General features: G+C 44.8%; 1 protein-coding gene across 1 annotated transcript in view; it reads right to left on the bottom strand.

Annotated features, from left to right (window-relative positions):
- LOC139420360 (collagen alpha-1(VI) chain-like) overlaps positions 1–24,074 on the bottom strand; it is a 43,875-nt gene that overhangs the window by 5,052 nt on the left and 14,749 nt on the right. Inside the window, exons 6-28 of the mRNA XM_071170378.1 lie at positions 22,850–22,963; positions 22,674–22,694; positions 22,487–22,507; positions 22,288–22,332; positions 19,004–19,057; positions 18,802–18,846; positions 18,458–18,484; positions 18,268–18,294; positions 18,079–18,123; positions 16,969–17,022; positions 15,859–15,921; positions 15,704–15,766; positions 15,514–15,567; positions 15,343–15,378; positions 14,312–14,437; positions 14,072–14,134; positions 13,905–13,967; positions 13,773–13,823; positions 13,587–13,622; positions 10,097–10,159; positions 9,896–9,961; positions 9,679–9,714; positions 8,959–8,995 (exon numbers count right to left, since the gene is read on the bottom strand). Coding sequence (XP_071026479.1) covers positions 8,959–8,995; positions 9,679–9,714; positions 9,896–9,961; positions 10,097–10,159; positions 13,587–13,622; positions 13,773–13,823; positions 13,905–13,967; positions 14,072–14,134; positions 14,312–14,437; positions 15,343–15,378; positions 15,514–15,567; positions 15,704–15,766; positions 15,859–15,921; positions 16,969–17,022; positions 18,079–18,123; positions 18,268–18,294; positions 18,458–18,484; positions 18,802–18,846; positions 19,004–19,057; positions 22,288–22,332; positions 22,487–22,507; positions 22,674–22,694; positions 22,850–22,963 — 1,210 coding nt within the window. The remainder of the gene's footprint in view (positions 1–8,958; positions 8,996–9,678; positions 9,715–9,895; positions 9,962–10,096; positions 10,160–13,586; positions 13,623–13,772; positions 13,824–13,904; positions 13,968–14,071; positions 14,135–14,311; positions 14,438–15,342; positions 15,379–15,513; positions 15,568–15,703; positions 15,767–15,858; positions 15,922–16,968; positions 17,023–18,078; positions 18,124–18,267; positions 18,295–18,457; positions 18,485–18,801; positions 18,847–19,003; positions 19,058–22,287; positions 22,333–22,486; positions 22,508–22,673; positions 22,695–22,849; positions 22,964–24,074) is intronic.

Below are 24,074 nucleotides of genomic sequence, written 5' to 3'. Positions count from 1 at the left end.
CTCATCCTCCACATACAACCCCCGTTCTGACAGTCACATTATGTTAAAGGTCCCCAAAGCACACACATCCCTGGGTCCCTCGTCTTTTCAGTTCGCTGCAACTAGCGACTGGAACGAGCTGCAACAAACACTCAAACGGGACAGTATCTTCATTCAAAGACTCAATCATGAACAATCTTACTGACAGTTTGTGGCTGCTTTGCGTGATGTATTGTTGTCTCTACCTCCTTGCCCTTTGTGCTGTTGTCTGTGCCCATGTCTGTACCATGTTGTGTTGTCATGTTTTGTTGTTACCATGCTGTGTTGTCATGTGTTGCTGCCTTGCTATGTTGTTGTCTTAGGGTTCTCTTTATGTAGTGTTGTCTCGTCGTGATGTGTTTGTTAATCCCAGCCCCCGTCCCCGCAGGAGGCCTTTTGCCTTTTGGTTGGCCGTCATTGTAAATAAGAATTTGTTCTTAACTGACTTGCCTAGTTAAATAAAGGTTAAATAAAAAACAAATTGAAGTGACCAAATGTCCCTCCTGGATGCAATGGATGCTGGCTGCAGAGACTTCTCAGCTGAAGACTGCCAGGGGTGGATGAGGCATGACAAGCGTTTCTATCCAAGGTACAGAGACTTCTCAGCTGAAGACTGCCAGGGGTGGATAAGGCAGGCCAAGCGTTACTATCCAAGGTGCATAGCGAGAGATGACATAAGATGTGATGTGGACGAGAACATGTGTCTAAATGCTGAAGATGGTATAGATTAGAACAGAACGGGGCATGCATGTTGGATGTGTTGTTGAACCAAAGGCCATGCATGTTGGAGGTGTTGTTGAACCAAAGGCCATGCATGTTGTGTTGTTGAACCAAAGGCCATGTATGTTGGATGTGTTGTTGAACCAAAGGCCATGTATGTTGGATGTGTTGTTGAACCAAAGGCCATGTATGTTGGATGTGTTGTTGAACCAAAGGCCATGTATGTTGGATGTGTTGTTGAACCAAAGGCCATGTATGTTGGATGTGTTGTTGAACCAAAGGCCATGTTATGTGTTGTTGAACCAAAGGCCATGTGTGTTGGATGTGTTGTTGAACCAAAGGCCATGTATGTTGGATGTGTTGTTGAACCAAAGGCCATGTATGTTGGATGTGTTGTTGAACCAAAGGCCATGTATGTTGGATGTGTTGTTGAACCAAAGGCCATGTATGTTGGATGTGTTGTTGAACCAAAGGCCATGTATGTTGGATGTGTTGTTGAACCAAAGGCCATGTATGTTGGATGTGTTGTTGAACCAAAGGCCATGTATGTTGGATGTGTTGTTGAACCAAAGGCCATGTATGTTGGATGTGTTGTTGAACCAAAGGCCATGTATGTTGGATGTGTTGTTGATCCAAAGGCCATGTATGTTGGAGGTGTTGTTGAACCAAAGGCCATGTATGTTGGATGTGTTGTTGAACCAAAGGCCATGTATGTTGGATGTGTTGTTGAACCAAAGGCCATGTATGTTGGATGTGTTGTTGAACCAAAGGCCATGTATGTTGGATGTGTTGTTGAACCAAAGGCCATGTATGTTGGAGGTGTTGTTGAACCAAAGGCCATGTATGTTGGATGTGTTGTTGAACCAAAGGCCATGTATGTTGGATGTGTTGTTGAACCAAAGGCCATGTGTGTTGGAAGTGTTGTTGATCCAAAGGCCATGTATGTTGGATGTGTTGTTGAACCAAAGGCCATGTATGTTGGATGTGTTGTTGAACCAAAGGTCATGTATGTTGGATGTGTTGTTGAACCAAAGGTCATGTATGTTGGATGTGTTGTTGATCACTGGTAGTAATTTCATGTTGCTAATAAAGCTTTTACTGCAGCAATTCTGTCACTTACTATTTTTTTCTACTTTACATTCTATGAAGTAAAGATAACTCATTCACTTTTAGATAGTATGTTGCCAAAAATGCACACAATCGACACTCAACCAAAACATGTAGAGTGGTTTACAGTAAGAGGAAACTGAATGATAAAAACAATGGATTTCATATTGTCTAATGTCTGCAGGTAGAACTGAAACATGAAAAGTAATACAGTTTTTGTAATGCCATTAACTGTTAGTATTTTGAAAGTCATTGTGTTCTGATTGACTATACGTTCCTCTTGGATAGAAAACATGTGTTTTGACAGAATGATTAGATACTGTATTGAGTCGGGTTTGCCGTGCTTTGATAGAGTTAGTGTATGTACAGTAGAGAAAGGTTTTTTTGCATTTTGAAATGTAGAGTTGGTATTTAATGAACAAAATGTTGTTTTGAGCAGAAAATGTACTATTTGGCTAATTGTGTGATGTAGGTGTGTTGCTGTCTTAAGAGTTAATAATCTTAAGTATAAGTAAATGCTTTTTAGCAATTGTAAAAAACTTTAAAAACACTTGCATTCCAAACATACACAACAAGCACTGAACTACAGAGTTCTTATAGCTACATTACATCCACAGCTGCCGCCACAATTCGTGTGTCCCTGAGTCTGTGTGTGTGCCTGCATATGTGTGTGTAAGTGAGTGTGTTCGAGTGTGCGTGCCTGCCTGCCTGCTCGTGTGTGTTTAAGTGATTGCATATGTGTGTGTAAGTGAGTGTGTTCGAGTGTGTGTGCGTGCCTGCGTGTGTGTGTTTAAGTGATTGCGTGTGTTTGTGTAAGTGAGTGTGTTCGAGTGTGTGTGCGTGCCTGCCTGCCTGCCTGCCTGCCTGCGTGTGTGTTTAAATGATTGCGTGTGTGTGTGTAAGTGAGTGTGTTCGAGTGTGTGTGCGTGCCTGCCTGCCTGCGCGTGTGTGTTTAAGTGATTGCATATGTGTGTGTAAGTGAGTGTGTTAGAGTGTGTGTACGTGCCTGCGTGTGTGTGTGTGTAAGTGAGTGTGTGAGTGTGTGTGCGTGCCTGCGTGTGTGTGTTTAAGTGATTGCGCGTGTGTGTGTAAGTGAGTGTGTTCGAGTGTGTGTGCGCTCCTGCCTGCCTGCGTGTGTGTGTTTAAGTGATTGCGTGTGTGTGTTTAAGTGATTGCATTTGTGTGAGTAAGTGAGTGTGTTCGTGTGTGTGTGCGTGCGTGCCATCCTGCCTGCATGTGTGTGTTTAAGTGATTGCGTGTGTGTGTTTAAGTGATTGCATATGTGTATGTAGGTGAGTGTGTTCGAGTGTGTGTGTGTGCCTTCCTGCCTGCGTGTGTGTGTTTAAGTGATTGCCTGTGTGTGTGTGAGTGTGTTCGAGAGTGTGTGTGTGCCTTCCTGCGTGTGTGTGTTTAAGTGATTGCGTGTGTGTGTGTAGGTGAGTGTGTTCGAGAGTGTGTGTGTGCCTTCCTGCCTGCGTGTGTGTGTTTAAGTGATTGCCTGTGTGTGTGTAGGTGAGTGTGTTCGAGTGTGTGTGCGTGCCTGCGTGTGTGTGTTTAAGTGTTTGCGTGTGTGTGTGTAGGTGAGTGTGTTCGAGAGTGTGTGTGTGCCTTCCTGCCTGCGTGTGTGTGTTTAAGTGATTGCCTGTGTGTGTGTAGGTGAGTGTGTTCGAGTGTGTGTGCGTGCCTGCGTGTGTGTGTTTAAGTGTTTGCGTGTGTTTGTGTAAGTGAGTGTGTTCGAGTGTGTGTGCGTGCCTGCCTGCCTGCGTGTGTGTGTTTAAGTGATTGCGTGTGTGTGTGTAAGTGAGTGTGTTCGAGTGTGTGTGCGTGCCTGCCTGCATGTGTGTGTTTAAGTGATTGCGTGTGTGTGTTTAAGTGATTGCATTTGTGTGAGTAAGTGAGTGTGTTCGAGTGTGTGTGCGTGCCTGCCTGCCTGCGCGTGTGTGTTTAAGTGATTGCATATGTGTGTGTAAGTGAGTGTGTTAGAGTGTGTGTGCGTGCCTGCGTGTGTGTGTTTAAGTGATTGCATGTGTGTGTGTAAGTGAGTGTGTTCGAGTGTGTGTGCGCTCCTGCCTGCCTGCGTGTGTGTGTTTAAGTGATTGCGTGTGTGTGTTTAAGTGATTGCATTTGTGTGAGTAAGTGAGTGTGTTCGTGTGTGTGTGCGTGCCTTCCTGCCTGCGTGTGTGTGTTTAAGTGATTGCCTGTGTGTATGTAGGTGAGTGTGTTCGAGAGTGTGTGTGTGCCTTCCTGCCTGCGTGTGTGTGTTTAAGTGATTGCCTGTGTGTATGTAGGTGAGTGTGTTCGAGAGTGTGTGTGTGCCTTCCTGCCTGCGTGTGTGTGTTTAAGTGATTGCCTGTGTGTGTGTAGGTGAGTGTGTTCGAGAGTGTGTGTGTGCCTTCCTGCCTGCGTGTGTGTGTTTAAGTGATTGCGTGTGTTTGTGTAAGTGAGTGTGTTCGAGTGTGTGTGCGTGCCTGCCTGCCTGCCTGCCTGCGTGTGTGTTTAAATGATTGCGTGTGTGTGTGTAAGTGAGTGTGTTCGTGTGTGTGTGCGTGCCTGCCTGCGTGTGTGTGTTTAAGTGATTGCGTGTGTGTGTTTAAGTGATTGCATTTGTGTGAGTAAGTGAGTGTGTTCGAGTGTGTGTGCGTGCCTGCGTGTGTGTGTTTAAGTGATTGCATATGTGTGTGTAAGTGAGTGTGTTAGAGTGTGTGTGCGTGCCTGCGTGTGTGTGTTTAAGTGATTGCGCGTGTGTGTGTAAGTCAAATCAAATCAAATCAAATTTTATTTGTCACATACACATGGTTAGCAGATGTTAATGCGAGTGTAGCGAAATGCTTGTGCTTCTAGTTCCGACAATGCAGTAATAACAAGTAATCTAACTAACAATTCCAAAACTACTGTCTTGTACACAGTGTAAGGGGATAAAGAATATGTACATAAGGATATATGAATGAGTGATGGTACAGAGCAGCATAGGCAAGATACAGTAGATGGTATCGAGTACAGTATGTACAAATGAGATGAGTATGTAAACAAAGTGGCATAGTATAAAGTGGCTAGTGATACATGTATTACATAAGGATACCGTCGATGATATAGAGTACAGTATATACGTATGCATATGAGATGAATAATGTAGGGTAAGTAACATTTATATAAGGTAGCATTGTTTAAAGTGGCTAGTGATATATTTACATCATTTCCCATCAATTCCCATTATTAAAGTGGCTGGAGTTGAGTCAGTGTCAGTGTGTTGGCAGCAGCCACTCAGTGTTAGTGGTGGCTGTTTAACAGTCTGATGGCCTTGAGATAGAAGCTGTTTTTCAGTCTCTCGGTCCCAGCTTTGATGCACCTGTACTGACCTCGCCTTCTGGATGATAGCGGGGTGAACAGGCAGTGGCTCGGGTGGTTGATGTCCTTGATGATCTTTATGGCCTTCCTGTGACATCGGGTGGTGTAGGTGTCCTGGAGGGCAGGTAGTTTGCCCCCGGTGATGCGTTGTGCAGACCTCACTACCCTCTGGAGAGCCTTACGGTTGAGGGCGGTGCAGTTGCCATACCAGGCGGTGATACAGCCCGCCAGGATGCTCTCGATTGTGCATCTGTAGAAGTTTGTGAGTGCTTTTGGTGACAAGCCAAATTTCTTCAGCCTCCTGAGGTTGAAGAGGCGCTGCTGCGCCTTCTTCACGATGCTGTCTGTGTGAGTGGACCAATTCAGTTTGTCTGTGATGTGTATGCCGAGGAACTTAAAACTTGCTACCCTCTCCACTACTGTTCCATCGATGTGGATAGGGGGGTGTTCCCTCTGCTGTTTCCTGAAGTCCACAATCATCTCCTTAGTTTTGTTGACGTTGAGTGTGAGGTTATTTTCCTGACACCACACTCCGAGGGCCCTCACCTCCTCCCTGTAGGCCGTCTCGTCGTTGTTGGTAATCAAGCCTACCACTGTTGTGTCGTCCGCAAACTTGATGATTGAGTTGGAGGCGTGCGTGGCCACGCAGTCGTGGGTGAACAGGGAGTACAGGAGAGGGCTCAGAACGCACCCTTGTGGGGCCCCAGTGTTGAGGATCAGCGGGGAGGAGATGTTGTTGCCTACCCTCACCACCTGGGGGCGGCCCGTCAGGAAGTCCAGTACCCAGTTGCACAGGGCGGGGTCGAGACCCAGGGTCTCGAGCTTGATGACGAGCTTGGAGGGTACTATGGTGTTGAATGCCGAGCTGTAGTCGATGAACAGCATTCTCACATAGGTATTCCTCTTGTCCAGATGGGTTAGGGCAGTGTGCAGTGTGGTTGAGATTGCATCGTCTGTGGACCTATTTGGGCGGTAAGCAAATTGGAGTGGGTCTAGGGTGTCAGGTAGGGTGGAGGTGATATGGTCCTTGACTAGTCTCTCAAAGCACTTCATGATGACGGATGTGAGTGCTACGGGGCGGTAGTCGTTTAGCTCAGTTACCTTAGCTTTCTTGGGAACAGGAACAATGGTGGCCCTCTTGAAGCATGTGGGAACAGCAGACTGGTATAGGGATTGATTGAATATGTCCGTAAACACACCGGCCAGCTGGTCTGCGCATGCTCTGAGGGCGCGGCTGGGGATGCCGTCTGGGCCTGCAGCCTTGCGAGGGTTAACACGTTTAAATGTCTTACTCACCTCGGCTGCAGTGAAGGAGAGACCGCATGTTTTCGTTGCAGGCCGTGTCAGTGGCACTGTATTGTCCTCAAAGCGGGCAAAAAAGTTATTTAGTCTGCCTGGGAGCAAGACATCCTGGTCCGTGACTGGGCTGGATTTCTTCCTGTAGTCCGTGATTGACTGTAGACCCTGCCACATGCCTCTTGTGTCTGAGCCGTTGAATTGAGATTCTACTTTGTCTCTGTACTGGCGCTTAGCTTGTTTGATAGCCTTGCGGAGGGAATAGCTGCACTGTTTGTATTCGGTCATGTTACCAGACACCTTGCCCTGATTAAAAGCAGTGGTTCGCGCTTTCAGTTTCACACGAATGCTGCCATCAATCCACGGTTTCTGGTTAGGGAATGTTTTAATCGTTGCTATGGGAACGACATCTTCAACGCACGTTCTAATGAACTCGCACACCGAATCAGCGTATTCGTCAATGTTGTTATCTGACGCAATACGAAACATCTCCCAGTCCACGTGATAGAAGCAGTCTTGGAGTGTGGAGTCAGCTTGGTCGGACCAGCGTTGGACAGACCTCAGCGTGGGAGCCTCTTGTTTTAGTTTCTGTCTGTAGGCAGGGATCAACAAAATGGAGTCGTGGTCAGCTTTTCCGAAAGGGGGGCGGGGCAGGGCCTTATATGCGTCGCGGAAGTTAGAGTAACAATGATCCAAGGTCTTTCCTCCCCTGGTTGCGCAATCCATATGCTGATAAAATTTGGGGAGTCTTGTTTTCAGATTAGCCTTGTTAAAATCCCCAGCTACAATGAATGCAGCCTCCGGATAAATCGTTTCCAGTTTGCAGAGAGTTAAATAAAGTTCGTTCAGAGCCATCGATGTGTCTGCTTGGGGGGGGATATATACGGCTGTGATTATAATCGAAGAGAATTCTCTTGGTAGATAATGCGGTGGATGTGGAGAAACCCATTGGCTGCACCGCTTCGGATAGAGTCTCTCCAGTGAGCCATGTTTCAGTGAAGCAAAGGACGTTACAGTCTCTGATGTCCCTCTGGAATGCTACCCTTGCTCGGATTTCATCAACCTTGTTGTCAAGAGACTGGACATTGGCAAGAAGAATGCTAGGGAGTGGTGCGCGCTGTGCCCGTCTCCGGAGTCTGACCAGAAGACCGCCTCCTTTCCCTCTCTTTCGGAGTCGTTTTTTTGGGTCGCTGCATAGGATCCACTCCGTTGTCCTGTTTGTAAGGCAGAACACAGGGTCCGCGTCGCGAAAAACATATTCTTGGTCGTACTGATGGTGAGTTGACGCTGATCTTATATTCAGTAGTTCTTCTCGACTGTATGTAATGAAACCTAAGATGACCTGGGGTACTAATGTAAGAAATAACACGTAAAAAAACAAAAAACTGCATAGTTTCCTAGGAACGCGAAGCGAGGCGGCCATCTCTGTCGGCGCCGGAAGTCAGTGAGTGTGTTCCAGTGTGTGTGCGCTCCTGCCTGCCTGCGTGTGTGTGTTTAAGTGATTGCGTGTGTGTGTTTAAGTGATTGCATTTGTGTGAGTAAGTGAGTGTGTTCGTGTGTGAGTGCGTGCGTGCCATCCTGCCTGCATGGTGAGTGTGTTCGAGTGTGTGTGCGTGCCTGCGTGTGTGTGTTTAAGTGATTGCCTGTGTGTATGTAGGTGAGTGTGTTCGAGAGTGTGTGTGTGCCTTCCTGCCTGCGTGTGTGTGTTTAAGTGATTGCCTGTGTGTGTGTAGGTGAGTGTGTTCGAGAGTGTGTGCGTGCCTTCCTGCCTGCGTGTGTGTGTTTAAGTGATTGCCTGTGTGTATGTAGGTGAGTGTGTTCGAGAGTGTGTGTGTGCCTTCCTGCCTGCGTGTGTGTGTTTAAGTGATTGCCTGTGTGTATGTAGGTGAGTGTGTTCGAGAGTGTGTGTGTGCCTTCCTGCCTGCGTGTGTGTGTTTAAGTGATTGCCTGTGTGTATGTAGGTGAGTGTGTTCGAGAGTGTGTGTGTGCCTTCCTGCCTGCGTGTGTGTGTTTAAGTGATTGCCTGTGTGTGTGTAGGTGAGTGTGTTCGAGTGTGTGTGTGCCTTCCTGCGTGTGTGTGTTTAAGTGATTGCGTGTGTGTGTGTAGGTGAGAGTGTGTGTGTGCCTTCCTGCCTGCGTGTGTGTGTTTAAGTGATTGCGTGTGTGTTCGTTTGCATCTCTTTCACAAAGTTTGTCCCAAACTCAACCCAGTATAAATGATGCTTCAAATGAACTGTTTAGCTAGGAAGATAAACTGTGTATTAGTCAGCTTTAAAGGAGACATGTTTAGATGACTAGTGCAGGGTACATTTCTAACAGTAGAGGTTGGGACTGTGTTCAGGCTCACTGATACGTCTTCTAAATCTATGTTGAGTAAACTTATGTTTCACTAAAGGAACATGTTCGGCACAGCACAATGTTCATCTGGAAAATAACCAGTATGACTGAATTTTGAGCACTCGATATACTTACAGCAGAGTTTCTGAATGACCTCCAGGATCTCACATTCCTGAGACAGGAAGATAAATGCATTACAGGGAGATTTAGGAGAATCTTGTGACTGTCCATTTCCATATATATATATATATATATATATAATATGTGTGTGTGTGTGTGTGTGTGTGTGTGTGTGTGTGTGCGTGCGTGCGTGCGTACATGTGTGTGTGTGCGTGCGTGCGTACGTACATGCGTGCGCGTGTGTGTGCGTGCGTGCGTGCGTGCATGCGTGCATGTGTGTGTGTGTGTGCGTGCGTGCATACATGTGTGTGTGTGTGTGTGTGTGTGTGTGTGTGTGTGTGTGTGTGTGTGCATACGTACGCACGTACATGTGTGTGTGTGTGTGTGTGCGTGCATACATGTGTGTGTGTGTCTGTGACTGTTATGTACGTGAGTGAAATATACACAGTTGTCATTCAGTGTAACCAGTGTTGACTGCTGACCTGTTTGACACAAATCACGATGACAAAGTTTAATACACTGTGACTGAGGAACAGAGGTTTACCTCTGACCAACCTCATCAAACCAGCCCATCCTACACTCGCCCATCCCTACGAGCTCCAAGTCCCAACCCAATCCAAGTCTCAACTCTTATTCCTGCACTCCCCCATTACACACACACAGTGATGAAAAGTGTGTTGGACTTTGGCTCCTTCCCATCACCCACAATTGCTCCATTATTTAAGAGTTACTCACGTCTGCCCCAGGATGGCCCACTGGGCCTGGTGATCCCTGTAGGGAAGGACATGAAGCCATGAGTCAGATAGCAGATTTTCGTTGGTACTTAGTAGGTACTACTTAACATATTCATACAGCACAGGTCATAATAAAAGTCGAAAAATATGTTAACTATGTATTCAGAGCTGTGGTTCTGTAATATTTACTGTGAACTCAATGTTGTTGTGGAACTTACATTCTCTCCTGTGAGACCAGGGTATCCTTTTGGCCCCTGGGGTCCTCCCCGACCTGGCTGGTCGTTCTGTGGAATCAATAAGGAAGGAGTATGAATGAGCAAACAGGTATTAGCTATGCTAGGCTAGGCAACTTATACCATACGGAGATGGCAGAGGTGGCAGTGGACAGTGCTGAACTCTTTAATCTAAGGTCAACTTACATCATCACCGCGATCACCTGGCAGGCCGACATCACCCTTCAGCCCTGTGAATCCCCTGATGCCCTATGAGAGATAGAGAGAGAGAGAGAGAGAGAGAGAGAGAGAGAGAGACAGAGAGACAGAGAGACAGAGACGGTTAGTGGCTTGTGCTTCTAGTTCCGACCGTGCAGTAATATCTAACAAGTAATCCAACAATTTCACAATAACTACCTTATGCACACAAGTGTAAGGGAATGAATAAGAATATGTCATATAAACATATGGATGGGCGATGGCCAAACGGCATAGGCAAGATGCAGTAGATGGAATAGAGTACAGTATATACATTTGAGATGAGTAATGTAGGGTATGTAAACATTATATAAAGTGGCATTGTTTAAAGTGACTAGTGATACATTTATTACATCTAATTTTTAATTATTAAAGTGGCTATAGATTTGAGTCAGTATGTTGGCAGCAGCCACGCTGTTGCGCCTTCTTCACCACGCTGTCTGTGTGGGTGGACCAATTCAGTTTGTCTGTGATGTGTACGCAGAGGAACTTAAAACTTTCCACCTTCTCCACTACTGTCCCGTCGATGTGGATAGGGGGGTGCTCCCTCTGCTGTTTCCTAAAGTCCACAATCATCTCCTTTGTTTTGTGGACGTTGAGTGTGAGGTTATTTTCCTGACACCACAATCCGAGGGCCCTCACCTCCTCCCTGTAGGCCGTCTCATCGTTGTTGGTAATCAAGCCTACCACTGTCGTCTGCAAACTTGATGATTGAGTCAGAGGTGTGTATGGCCACGCAGTCATGGGTGAACAGGGAGTACAGGAGAGGGCTGAGAACGCACCGTTGTGGTTACCAAGTGTTGAGGATCAGCGGGGTGGAGATGTTGTTTCCTACCCTAACCCCCTGGGGGAGGCCCGTCAGAAAGTCCAGGACCCAGTTGCACAGGGCGGGGTCGAGACCCTGGGTGAACAGCATTCTTACATAGGTATTCCTCTTGTCCAGATGGGTTAGGGCAGTGTGCAGTGTGATTGCGTCGTCTGTGGATCTATTGGGGTGGTAAGCAAATTGAAGTAGGTCTAGGGTGTCAGGTAGGGTGGAGGTGATATGATTCTTGACTAGTCTCTCAAAGCACTTCATGATGACGGAAGTGAGTGCTACGGGGCGATAGTAATTTAGCTCAGTTACCTTCACTTTCTTGGGAACAGGAATAATGGTGGCCCTCTTGAAGCATATGGGAACAGCAGATTGGGATAAGGATTGATTGAATATGTCTGTAAACACACCAGCCAGCTGGTCTGCGCATGCTCTGAGGACACGGCTAGGGATGCCATCTGGGCCAGCAGCCTTGCAGGGGTTAACACGTTTAAATGCTTTACTCACATTGGCTGCGGTGAAGGAGAGCAATCAGATTTTGGTAGCGGGCCTTGTCAGTGGCACTGTATTTTCCTCAAAGCGAGCAAAGAAGTTGTTTAGTTTGTCTGGGAGCAAGACGTCGGTGTCCGGGGCTGGTTTGATTTTTGTCATCCATGATTGACTGTAGACCCTGCCACATATGTCTCATGTCTAAGCCATTGAATTGCGACTCCACTTTGTCTCTATACTGGCGCTTAGCTTGTTTGATTGCCTTGCGGAGGGAATAGCTACACTGTTTGTATTTGGTCATGTTTCCGGTCGCCTTGCCATGATTAAAAGCAGTGGTTTGCGCTTTCAGTTTTGCGTGAATGCTGCCATCAATTGGTTTCTGGTTGGGGAAGGTTTTAATAGTGGGTACATCATCACCGATGCACTTGCTAATAAACTCGCTCACCGAATCAGACAGACAGACAGACAGACAGACAGACAGACAGACAGACAGACAGACAGACAGACAGACAGACAGACAGATAGACAGACAGACAGACCTTTAAACCTGCATGTCACACCCTGACCATAGTTTGCTTTGTATGTTTCTATGTTTTGGTTGGTCAGGGTGTGATCTGAGTGGGCATTGTATGTTACATGTCTAGTTTGTCTATTTCTATGTTTGGCCTGATATGGTTCTCAATCAGAGGCAGGTGTTAGTCATTGTCTCTGATTGGGAACCATATTTAGGTAGCCTGTTTGGTGTTGGGTTTTTGTGGGTGATTGTTCCTGTCTCTGTGTTTGCACCAGATAGGGCTGTTTTAGGTTTTTTCACATTTCTTGTTTTGTTAGTTTATTCATGTATAGTGTCTATATTAAAGAACCATGAATAACCACCATGCTGCGTTTTGGTCCGCCTCTCCTTCACCTCAAGAAAATCGTTACACTGCAGGTCCTCTCAGACCAGGGTATCCAGACAGACAGACATTTAAACCTGCAGGTCCTCTCAGACCTGGGTAGATAGACAGACAGACAGACCTTTAAACCTGCAGGTCCTCTCACACCAGGGTATCCAGACAGACAGACAGACAGACCTTTAAACCTGCAGGTCCTCTCAGACCAGGGTATCCAGACAGACAGACAGACCTTTAAACCTGCAGGTCCTCTGATCAGGGTATCCAGACAGACAGACAGACCATTAAACATGCAGGTCCTCTCAGACCAGGGTATATAGATAGAGACAGACAGACAGACCTTTGAACCTGCAGGTCCTCTCAGACCAGGGTATCCAGACAGACAGACAGACCTTTAAACCTGCAGGTCCTCTCAGACCTAGGTATATAGATAGAGAGAGATATAGAGACAGACAGACAGACCTTTAAACCTGCAGGTCCTCACAGACCAGGGTATCCAGACAGACTGACAGACAGACCTTTAAACCTGCCTCTCAGACCAGGGTATCCAGAGAGACAGACAGACAGACAGACAGACAGATTAAAAGCAGTGGTTTGCGCTCAGACCAGGGTATCCAGACAGACAGACAGACAGACAGACAGACCTTTAAACCTGCAGGTTTGACCTGGGTATATAGATAGTAGACAGACAGACAGACAGACAGAATGACCAGGGTATGCCATCAGGGTATCCAGACAGACAGACAGTTTCTCAGACCAGGGTATGACAGACAGACAGACCTTTAAACCTGCAGGTTCAGACCAGGGTATCCAGACAGACATACAGACAGATAGACAGACAGTAAACCTGCAGGTCCTCTCAGACCATACAGACAGACAGAAAGACAGACAGAAAGACAGACAGACAGACCTTTAAACCTGCACTCAGACCTGGGTACATAGATAGAGAGAGACAGACAGACAGACAGACGTTTAAACCTGCACTCAGACCAGGGTATCCAGACAGACAGACAGACAGACCTTTAAACCTGCAGGTCCTCTCAGACCAGGGTATATAGATAGAGAGAGACAGAAAGAGAGACAGACAGACAGACAGCACAGACAGACAGACAGACAGACCTTTAAACCTGCAGGTCCTCTCAGACCAGGGTATCCAGACAGACAGACAGACAGACAGACAGACCTTTAAAGAGGTCCTCTCAGACCAGGGTATCCAGACAGACAGACAGACAGACAGACAGACCTTTAAACCTGCAGGTCCTCTCAGACCAGGGTATCCCTGTAAGAAGATGAAAGAAAAATCTGAAATAGGCAAATGAGGTCCATGGACATTTGTCCAGACAATGTTGATAAATCATACTTGTAACTAAGAATCAAAACATGAATGCCTACTTATTGCTCAGAAATTCACTGCTGAAGAAATACAGACCTGGAACCCTGGATATCCAGGTTGGCCTTCTCCCTGTGTTCCAGCATCACCCTGAAGAGAGAATCAATATAATATTGTGTATTCAGAATATTAGCCTCATGATAAATCAGATAAGCTCTTCAATACACTCACCCTTTTCCCAATGGGCCCTGCATCTCCTGGTGCTCCTGGAGGCCCCCTGGGGCCCTTAACACCCTGGGGGGAGAGACCCTGGTCAAAACATGCATTGTAGTTTGCATGTGTTACCACGTGGTACAGCTGTGTCATCATCGAAATCATTAAATGACTGGCCATCGTACCGCAGGCCCGTAAGGTCCCGGCTCTCCTCTGTACCCTTTGAGCCCAGACACTCCACTCAGACCCTTTCAGGGGGAAGAAATTAAGAGAGGGGGTGCGACAATGACTGGAGGTAAAACATCAACCTATATTTAGCAATAGCCCATGAGAGAGCTAGCCTGTTCCCCAAGAAGATGTTGGTGGAACCATATAAGAAAGAACAAGTGATCACACAGAGTAATAGAGGACCGAGGGACACTCACCTGTGAACCCACGTCTCCAGCCTGACCTTCATGACCCTGTGCTCCAGCAGAGCCTGTGTCCCCCGTCTCCCCTTGACCACCTCTTATTCCTGGAGCACCTCTCAGTCCCCTCTCTCCCCCTACACCCTTAAGAGAGACAAATAGGAAGAGAGAGGGAGAGAGAGTGTCATGTGTGCTCCCGCCTCTAGGTCACCAGGCTGCTCGTTAAGGCGCACACCTGTCACCATTATGCGCACCTGCGCATCGTCAGACTCACCTGGACTCCATCACTTCCTTTATTACCTGCCCTATATATGTCACTCCCTTTGGTTCCTTCCCCGGGCATCATTGTTTCTATTTCATGTCTGTGTGCTGTTTGTGTTTCTTGTTTTGTTTTTAGTTGTATGTATTTATTAAACAACAAACTCCCTGAACTTGCTTCCTGACTCTCAGCACACGTCGTTACAGAGAGAGAGAGGTCACCAGCTTGGATGTGAACAGCATTGTTCAGCTAAACAGCAACTTCCCATCGGTCAACAAGGCCATTTTACCATAATGTAAACATCAAATAAAGGGTTTACAAAAGCTAAACCAACTTTTTTGATTCATTATATACTAATGTGTTTTCTTTTACAGTGATACAACTATTTAATTCAGCCATTTAGTCAATGTAGAGCAGGGATCATTAACTAGATTTCTTGAGCAGATTGTCGGGTGGACCGGAGCATAGTTACAAATAGAAAGCAAATTGACCTCAAGAAGCCCTGCTTACATTTGTATTCAATCACGTTTCTCTCTATTATGCGTGTGAATACTTGGGAACAGATTTCTTAAATTCCCTTGGAGCTGATCAGATGTCACTTATGTTTTAGAAAACTTGGGGGGTCAAATAAAACCACCCCCGGGCCAAATTCGGCCCATGCGCCATCAGTTGGGGTACCCTGATGTTCAGTGATCTAGTAAGATATGTGTCTTCCTGTGTCAGATTATGTGGACAGTGTTCGTCCTGGTCCGGGTGTTGTATTGATTCTAGAACTAGCTGAGTTCCAAACCTCTGTGCCTGGCGCTCCAGACGGTCCAAAGTCCCCCTGTAAAACACAGAAAGGTGGACAGGTGCCTGAGGTCATTGTCCAAATGTTATTGGTTATGGCATCATTTTTCCATTCAACTATAAAAAATACACTTATACATTTGGGCGTTTATCACAACTGGCACAACTTTACTTCGTCTCCTTGGTCACCCTTATTTCCAGGTCCTCCGATTGGTCCAGGCTCCCCCTACAGACACAGATGAAACAATACAGCCACACAGAAAAGCTATCCTGTGTGATAGATGGATGGATGATTGAATGATCAAATTATTGATTAATTGATTGATTTGATTAGTTGATAAAGCAATAAATTGATTGATTACCTTGGCTCCGTTGGCTCCAGACACTCCAGGAACCCCTGGCTCCCCAGGTGTTCCCATCTCTCCCTGTGGACAGGAAGGACAAATAGAAACTTAAGTCACTCACACATTAAATAATGCAGAACAGACAATTAAGGTGCTGGGTATGACAGAGTTACCTTTTGTCCAGGTAATCCATAAGATCCTTCATCTCCTTTCTGCCCCAGAGGACCTGGCTCCCCCTATCAGAGGAAACAGTCATTACCAACATCAACCAGTCTGAACTTAAATATGAATACTTTAGATCAGAGGAAACAGTCATTACCAACATCAACCAGTCTGAACTTAAACATGAATACTTCAGATATAACTAACAGCATGAATCTACTATTTATCTAGTATTATTCTATCCAAGTGGGTGACTGGTAAAGACTCCCAAACAAATAAACTCCCACTCATACCCCAATCAGATATAAACAAACAAAAGGATTGTTCTTATCCGCCTGGCTAATTACCCCAACCATGGCAGAAAAAACACACTCAAAATAACCCTGTCTCATCTTCTGATTTTGTTTGAACTGAATTGCTTTCAACCGCAGAATGAAGCACACCTGCTTTAACAGCAAAAAGGGAATGACTATGAAGTCTGCTGAGGACAGAGTTATGGGAATAATGTGTAGTATCGTAACTCCCTGTTTGCAGTACATGTCAGTCTACTGACTAGCTCTGGCTCCTAGAGCGCTATTGGCTACCAAGTGGTTCTTGGCTGTGGGGGGAAAATTCTGGAAAATTATGAACGCTTGGTGTAACGCTCCCAGAGTTTCACTGTAACTAGTCTAGGAGGTCATGAATACAGTAAGCCGTGGTGTGTGCTTGTGTGTGTGGTGCGTGTAGTGTGTGTGTTGGTGTGTGTGGTGCGTGTAGTGTGTGTGTGTGGATGTGTGTGGTGCGTGTAGTGTGTGTGTGGGTTCGTGTGGTGAGTGTGGTGTGTGTGTGTGGGTTCGTGTGGTGCGTGTGTGGGTTCGTGTGGTGAGTGTGGTGAGTGTGTGGGTTTGTGTGGTGAGTGTGGTGAGTGTGGTGTGTGTGTGGGTGAGTGTGGTACGTGTGTGGGTTCGTGTGGTGAGTGTAGTGTGTGTGTGGGTTTGAGTGGTGAGTGTGTGTGGGTGAGTGTGGTGCGTGTGTGGGTTTGTGTGGTGAGTGTGGTGTGTGTGTGTGGATGAGTGTGGTGCGTGTGTGGGTTTGTGTGGTGACTCTGGCTACGTGACCTTGCATCACTCCTATAGACTTACCTCTGCCCCCTCGTCTCCTTTACAACCAGGCAGGCCCATAACCCCAGAGTCTCCCTACAGAGAGAGAAAGAGAGAGGGCGACGTGGGAGTTTACTGCACATTTCATGGAATAACACAAACATGTGTGGCCTCACTGAAGGTTTCCAGAGAAACAGAACTCTCTAATGTACTTTGTAATCTGGAACTACTACACAGTTTTTTTGCTCTGAAAAACATCTGCTCTGGTTTGAGAAACATGTCAAGGGATTCAGGACCCGGGGTGGAGTTGGAGGTGGGGGTGGGGACTGTCTTTACACTAAATCTTCAATTTGAATAAATTTTGGGGTAAATATTTTTTTATTATTTGACTTTTATTTATTTACATATATATTTTAAATATATATTTTTTTATTTCAGAAAAAACAGTGTACAGACAAAAAGTATCGAAACAGACAATGATAACATATGCTTATTAGTGATAACATAGTTTTATTAGTGAATTTACATAGATGAATATGACATTTTTCCATTAGCGCAATTCGATTTATGAAGTAAAATAGTTTTTCTTTATCCTTTTCATAGTTAAGGAACTTCCTGTCAAATCTCCCAGGGGGGGGGGGGGGGGGGTCTAAAGGGATGTGACCATGAGGCTTTAGTGCTGAACATTTAGTCTATAAAACACCTATATGAATCATCTGGCTCATATCCACCATACAGCACCTGGATCGGTTTTAAGCTAATTTTTTTGCCACCCTGTTATGCTCCATATAGTGCCTCACGGGGATGGACAAAAGTATTGCTCTGTACTGTATAATAGGTCCAGAGCCTATGGAAGAAGGTACAGGTGTTACATAATACTAACAGCCTTCAGCATGGGCTGAGACATCCTTCGTCTGTATTTCATTCTCATCTTGTTTTCGTCTCAACCCCTCTAATAATTCTGGAATATGGGTGTATATAAAGGGAGACCTGTGAGGGCGAAGCCTGCATCCCTGTTTAATTGGTCACTCACACTTTACGAGGCCTTGATAGCCTTGTTTTTCTGTTTGTAAGTTTACAGAGTGATACTCTTGTTAAACATTTAATAATGCAGGGGCTGTGTGTTGAGTAAGAGGTAGAAAACAAACAAACCACAAGGCCATCCTTCCCGTCCACTCCATCCGCTCCTTTCTCACCCTAGAAACACATGGGTCACATGACTTCATTCCCACCACTGCAACTGGTTGAATTGGTGAGTATGTGACAATGTGCATGACTGAATGGATGGATGGACACATAAATGAATGAATGAATGAATGATGCATAAGATCAACAACATACCTTTTGTCCAGATGGTCCTCTTGGACCCTGTAGGGCAAAATAACGTTTGAACATTTTGACAGCTGAACCTATGGCTGTTGGATGATTTGATGTGATGTATTCTTTGTTTACATTATATACGTATGTACTACAAGGTTTATAAACACTATTATAATCACTATTACTCTCCACAAAATCGATGAGAGCTTACTCTGTCACCAGTAGGACCACGGTCACCCTGTAGAGAAAGAGTGTGACGAATATCAGAGTTTAGCTTCTAAGCACTTAATACGGATCGGGACAGTTAAAATTCCTGGTGTTGGAAACACTGGGAACATATGGCATATTTCAATACAGTTAAGTGAATGCTCATGGAACACTGCATTAGCTAACCTCATACAGCCAGACAAGTATGTCTCTAAATATTGCATTTACGCCATAGCTCTAAATTCTACCAGGCAATGTTACATTTTAGCTAACCAGCATGTGTTATGAATAATCTAAAAACATTCAAAGTGGTACATATTTTTATTTTAGATAAATAATCACTCTGACCTTCTCTCCACTGTGTCCTTGGGGCCCCTGGTCACCTGCATTCCCCTAGGTGACAAAGATATGATCCACATGTGATCCACATATGATTCACATTGCCTGTAGCCATAATCTGTAGCATCAAACAGGCTACAAAGCATAATGTCTCCACAGTCTACAGTCAGCAGACAGACAAGCCCATGTTCTGTAATGTGTCATATACTACCTTTGCTCCCAAACTTCCCGGTCTCCCGGCAACCCCCTGACGTCCTGGAGTTCCCTGAAAAAAAGAATCATATCTATTTCTCATTGTCATCAGTCAACCTCTTCCAGTGTTAGTCATTCTGAAGCAGAGTCTGAATGAAGCCGTTTGTATAAACTGTGTTAAGCTACAGGAAGCTTCTATCCCCAAGCAATACGACTGATAAATAGATGACAAAATAGCTACATGGACTATCTGAGTTTTAACCTTGTATCTTTACTGAGCTTTTATTTTTATTTGTGTACTGTCTCTGTTCACACGCACAGGGCCACACACACACACACACACACACACACACACACACACACACACACACACACACACAAATACACACACACACACACACACACACACACACACACACACACACACACACACACACACACACACACACACACACACACACACACACACACACACAGTCTCTGTTCACACGCACAGGGCCCTACACACACACTGTCACTCCATCATCTGCTCACTCAGACATAATATGCACATTCATATTGACTCTACACACAAGCACAGCCACTCACATACAAGCTGATGCTACTCTGTTTATCTTATATCCTGTTGCCTAGTCACCTTACCCTCAAAACCTAACAATAAGTAAGTAAGTAAGCATACTATATACAGGGTCAGTTCCAATACCATATCTACAATGTGCAGGAACATTGGAGTGTTGGAGGTAGATACATATACAGTGCCTTGCGTATTGAAAGTATTCGGCCCCCTTGAACTTTGCGACCTTTTGCCACATTTCAGGCTTCAAACATAAAGATATAAAAGTGTATTTTTTTGTGAAGAATCAACAACAAGTGGGACACAATCATGAAGTGGAACGACATTTATTGGATATTTCAAACTTTTTTAACAAATCAAAAACGGAAAAATTGGGCGTGCAAAATTATTCAGACCCTTTACTTTCAGTGCAGCAAACTCTCACCAGAAGTTCAGTGAGGATCTCTGAATGATCCAATGTTGACCTAAATGACTAATGATGATAAATACAATCCACCTGTGTGTAATCAAGTCTCCGTATAAATGCACCTGCACTGTGATAGTATCAGAGGTCCGTTAAAAGCGCAGAGAGCATCATGAAGAACAAGGAACACACCAGGCAGGTCCGAGATACTGTTTTGTTTAAAGCCGGATTTGGGTACAAAAAGATTTCCCAAGCTTTAAACATCCCAAGGAGCACTGTGCAAGCGATAATATTGAAATGGAAGGAGTATCAGACCACTGCAAATCTACCAAGACCTGGCCGTCCCTCTAAACTTTCAGCTCATACAAGGAGAAGACTGATCAGAGATGCAGCCAAGAGGCCCATGATCACTCTGGATGAACTGCAGAGATCTACAGCTGAGGTGGGAGACTCTGTCCATAGGACAACAATCAGTCGTATATTGCACAAATCTGGCCTTTATGGAAGAGTGGCAAGAAGAAAGCCATTTCTTAAAGATATCCATAAAAAGTGTTGTTTAAAGTTTGCCACAAGCCACCTGGGAGACACACCAAACATGTGGAAGAAGGTGCTCTGGTCAGATGAAACCAAAATTGAACTTTTTGGCAACAATGCAAAACGTTATGTTTGGCGTAAAAGAACACACCATCCCCACTGTCAAACATGGTGGTGGCAGCATCATGGTTTGGGCCTGCTTTTCTTCAGCAGGGACAGGGAAGATGGTTAAAATTGATGGGAAGATGGATGGAGCCAAATACAGGACCATTCTGGAAGAAAACCTGATGGAGTCTGCAAAAGACCTGAGACTGGGACGGAGATTTGTCTTCCAACAAGACAATGATCCAAAACATAAAGCAAAATCTACAATGGAATGGTTCAAAAATAAACATATCCAGGTGTTAGAATGGCCAAGTCAAAGTCCAGACCTGAATCCAATCGAGAATCTGTGGAAATAACTGAAAACTGCTGTTCACAAATGCTCTCCATCCAACCTCACTGAGCTCGAGCTGTTTTGCAAGGAGGAATGGGAAAAAATGTCAGTCTCTCGATGTGCAAAACTGATAGAGACATACCCCAAGCGACTTACAGCTGTAATCGCAGCAAAAGGTGGCGCTACAAAGTATTAACTTAAGGGGGCTGAATAATTTTGCACGCCCAATTTTTCAGTTTTTGATTTGTTAAAAAAGTTTGAAATATCCAATAAATGTCGTTCCACTTCATGATTGTGTCCCACTTGTTGTTGATTCTTCACAAAAAAATACAGTTTTATATCTTTATGTTTGAAGCCTGAAATGTGGCAAAAGGTCGCAAAGTTCAAGGGGGCCGAATACTTTCGCAAGGCACTGTATATATATTTACCTCCAACACTCCAATGTTCCTGCACATTGTAAATATGGTATTGGAACTGACCCTGTATATAGTATGCTTACTTACTTATTGTTAGGTTTTGAGTTTGCAAGAAAGGCATTTCACTGTACTTGTGCATGTGACATTACACCCTTTGGCCCAAAATTCCCATTGAGACAGAGAAGAAAGTGTTGGACTTGCCAGACTGCCAGAAGTTGTGCACAGAACACGGTACTGTACAATAGAATCAATCAAACTAAGCCTTTTTCAGTTCCACTACCTCCTCGTCTCCTTAATGCATTTCTTAGCTGGAACACACAAGAGCTCTGTTGACTAGCAGTGGGCTAGGCAGGCCATCTGGACGCCATGATTAGATCAGACACAGAGAAGGCCAGAGTCATTTGTCCCCATCAGGTAAACATGGGCCTGGGGGCACGCTCAGATCACACATAGAAATGTATGTTATAGAGTGGACATGATTCCCTATTCCACATGACATAGAAGCATGGCTTTTCTATGTAATATATTTCTATATATTTCTATCTCAATGTTCCATAACCCTGCACCCCATGGAATACGGTCCAGGTAAAGCCCCTTCTCCACCCCCCAACGCTTACTAATCCCTTACTTAGTCACTGAGAGTTGGAGCTAAGCAAACCATCAGTAATTCGAGGTAAGTATAAGGTAAGGTAAGTATATCTAAGAACGCAGCGATGGGCATTCTCAACATTTTCCCCAATAGCTAAGGTGGGCGAAAGATAGCCTAGCGGTTAAGAGCGTTGGGCTAGTGACTGAAAGGTTGCGGGTTTGAATCTGTCGATGTGCCCTTGAGCAAGGCACTCTAATAACCCTAATTGCCCCAGTAAGCTGCTCTGGATATGAGCGTCTGGTAAATCTAAATGTGGTGTTTTAACTAAAAGGAAAACAGAGAGCACCCTACCGCGCCCCCTCCTGCACCAGCAGGGCCTTGAGATCCCAGGGGAGCCTGTGAAACAAAGAACACGGATGAGAAAGACTTCTGACTCCACTGGACCCCATATTAAGACTATACTGAGATCAGATTAATCAAGACAAACAATCTGTAAGGAAGTTTTCTGCGAGATCATGTTGAAAAGGTACGACAATGTGATCAGGCTTACCTTGCACTCGAACGAACAGCACTGAAAAAGAACAATAAACATAAATCAACCCCAGTCATAATCACTGTTCATAAATAAGATCACAAACAACAATCATCTCACTGTATTGGTCGGGAACTATCAAATCAAATCAAATTGTATTGGTAACATACACATATTTAGCAGATGTTGTAGCGAAAAAACTCACCACAGATTCAGAATCCTTGTACTACAGATCCATAAAAGAAGAGACAGACATTTGGTTAGAATAGTCTGTTTGGGCAACAAAAACAATGCCCTACAGTAAATTACATTTAGGTACAGGGCCTTGGTTTAAAAATGGCCGCTTGTATGATGGTAACTATGTGACGATGGTGTACTCACCATGGTAGACACTATGGAGCTGATGGTGTTCCTAACAACCTGCAGGTCCTCACTAGTAGCAGACATGTTATGTGTGTGTTGTACATCTGTTGCTATGGAACCAAGTCTGTTGTCCTGCAGAGAGAGAGAGAGAGAGAGAGAGAGAGGTGGAGGGGGAGAGAGAGAGAGAGAGAGAGAGAGAGAGAGAGAGAGAGGTGGAGGGGGAGAGAGAGAGAGAGTGAGAGCGAGCCTTAGAGACAGAGCAGAGACTGAAACACTGAAAAACTACCTCAAACTAGAAAAACTACCGTAAAAAAGGCTATTTTAATTGTTTTAATTATTTTGTATTTTTTATTTAAAAACCTCTTACTTCTACCCCCTCCTTTTTCGAAAATTCTGTTAAAAATCGCGCAACTTTTCAGCGTCCTGCTACTCATGCCAGGAATATAGTATATGCATATGATTAGTATGTGTGGATAGAAAACACTCTGAAGTTTATAAAACTGGTTAAATCACGGCTGTGACTATAACAGATCGTGTGTTTCATTGAAAAACGCAAGAAAAACTGCTCTCTGAAAGCTAAAAATAATTTCCATAAGTCACTTCCACCAGTTGTTAAAAGAGAACAGAATTTAATATCGATCTGCCTGAAATTCATACAAATTCCGCACGATGGCGCCATTGTCCTCATTTTCAATTGAATTAATTGTTGGAAAATCCATCTATCTGACCTCCATTTTCCCAGTCTTCACCCGGATGTAGTTGAAGAAGATATTAGAAGCCATTGTTTTGCAAGTGAAGACCTATTGAAAAGACATCGCCCTGTAATCATTTTGATAGATTATAAACGTTTACTAATACCTAAAGTTGGATTACAAAAGGATTTCGAAGTGTTTTGTGAAAGTTTATCGTCGACTTTTTTAATTTTAAAAAATTACGCAGCGTTTAAAAACGATGATTTTTTCTGAATGACACAGCTTCCATACAAAGCTATTTTGGGTATATATGGACCGATTTAAACGAAAAAAAGACCCAATAGTGATGTTTATGGGGCATATAGGAGTGCCAAGAAAGAAGCTCGTCAAAGGTAATGAATGTTTTATATTTTATTTCTGCGTTTTGGGTAGCGCCGGCTACCGCAAAATCTGTTGTTTACGTGTCGTGCTGGCATTTTGGGGGGTGCATGCTATCAGATAATAGCTTCTGATGCTTTCGCCGAAAAGCATTTTAAAAATCTGACTTGCTG

This window comes from Oncorhynchus clarkii, chromosome 2 (assembly GCF_045791955.1).
Source record: "Oncorhynchus clarkii lewisi isolate Uvic-CL-2024 chromosome 2, UVic_Ocla_1.0, whole genome shotgun sequence".
NCBI classification, from domain to species: domain Eukaryota; kingdom Metazoa; phylum Chordata; class Actinopteri; order Salmoniformes; family Salmonidae; genus Oncorhynchus; species Oncorhynchus clarkii.
This window is presented reverse-complemented; position numbering and strand designations above follow the sequence as displayed.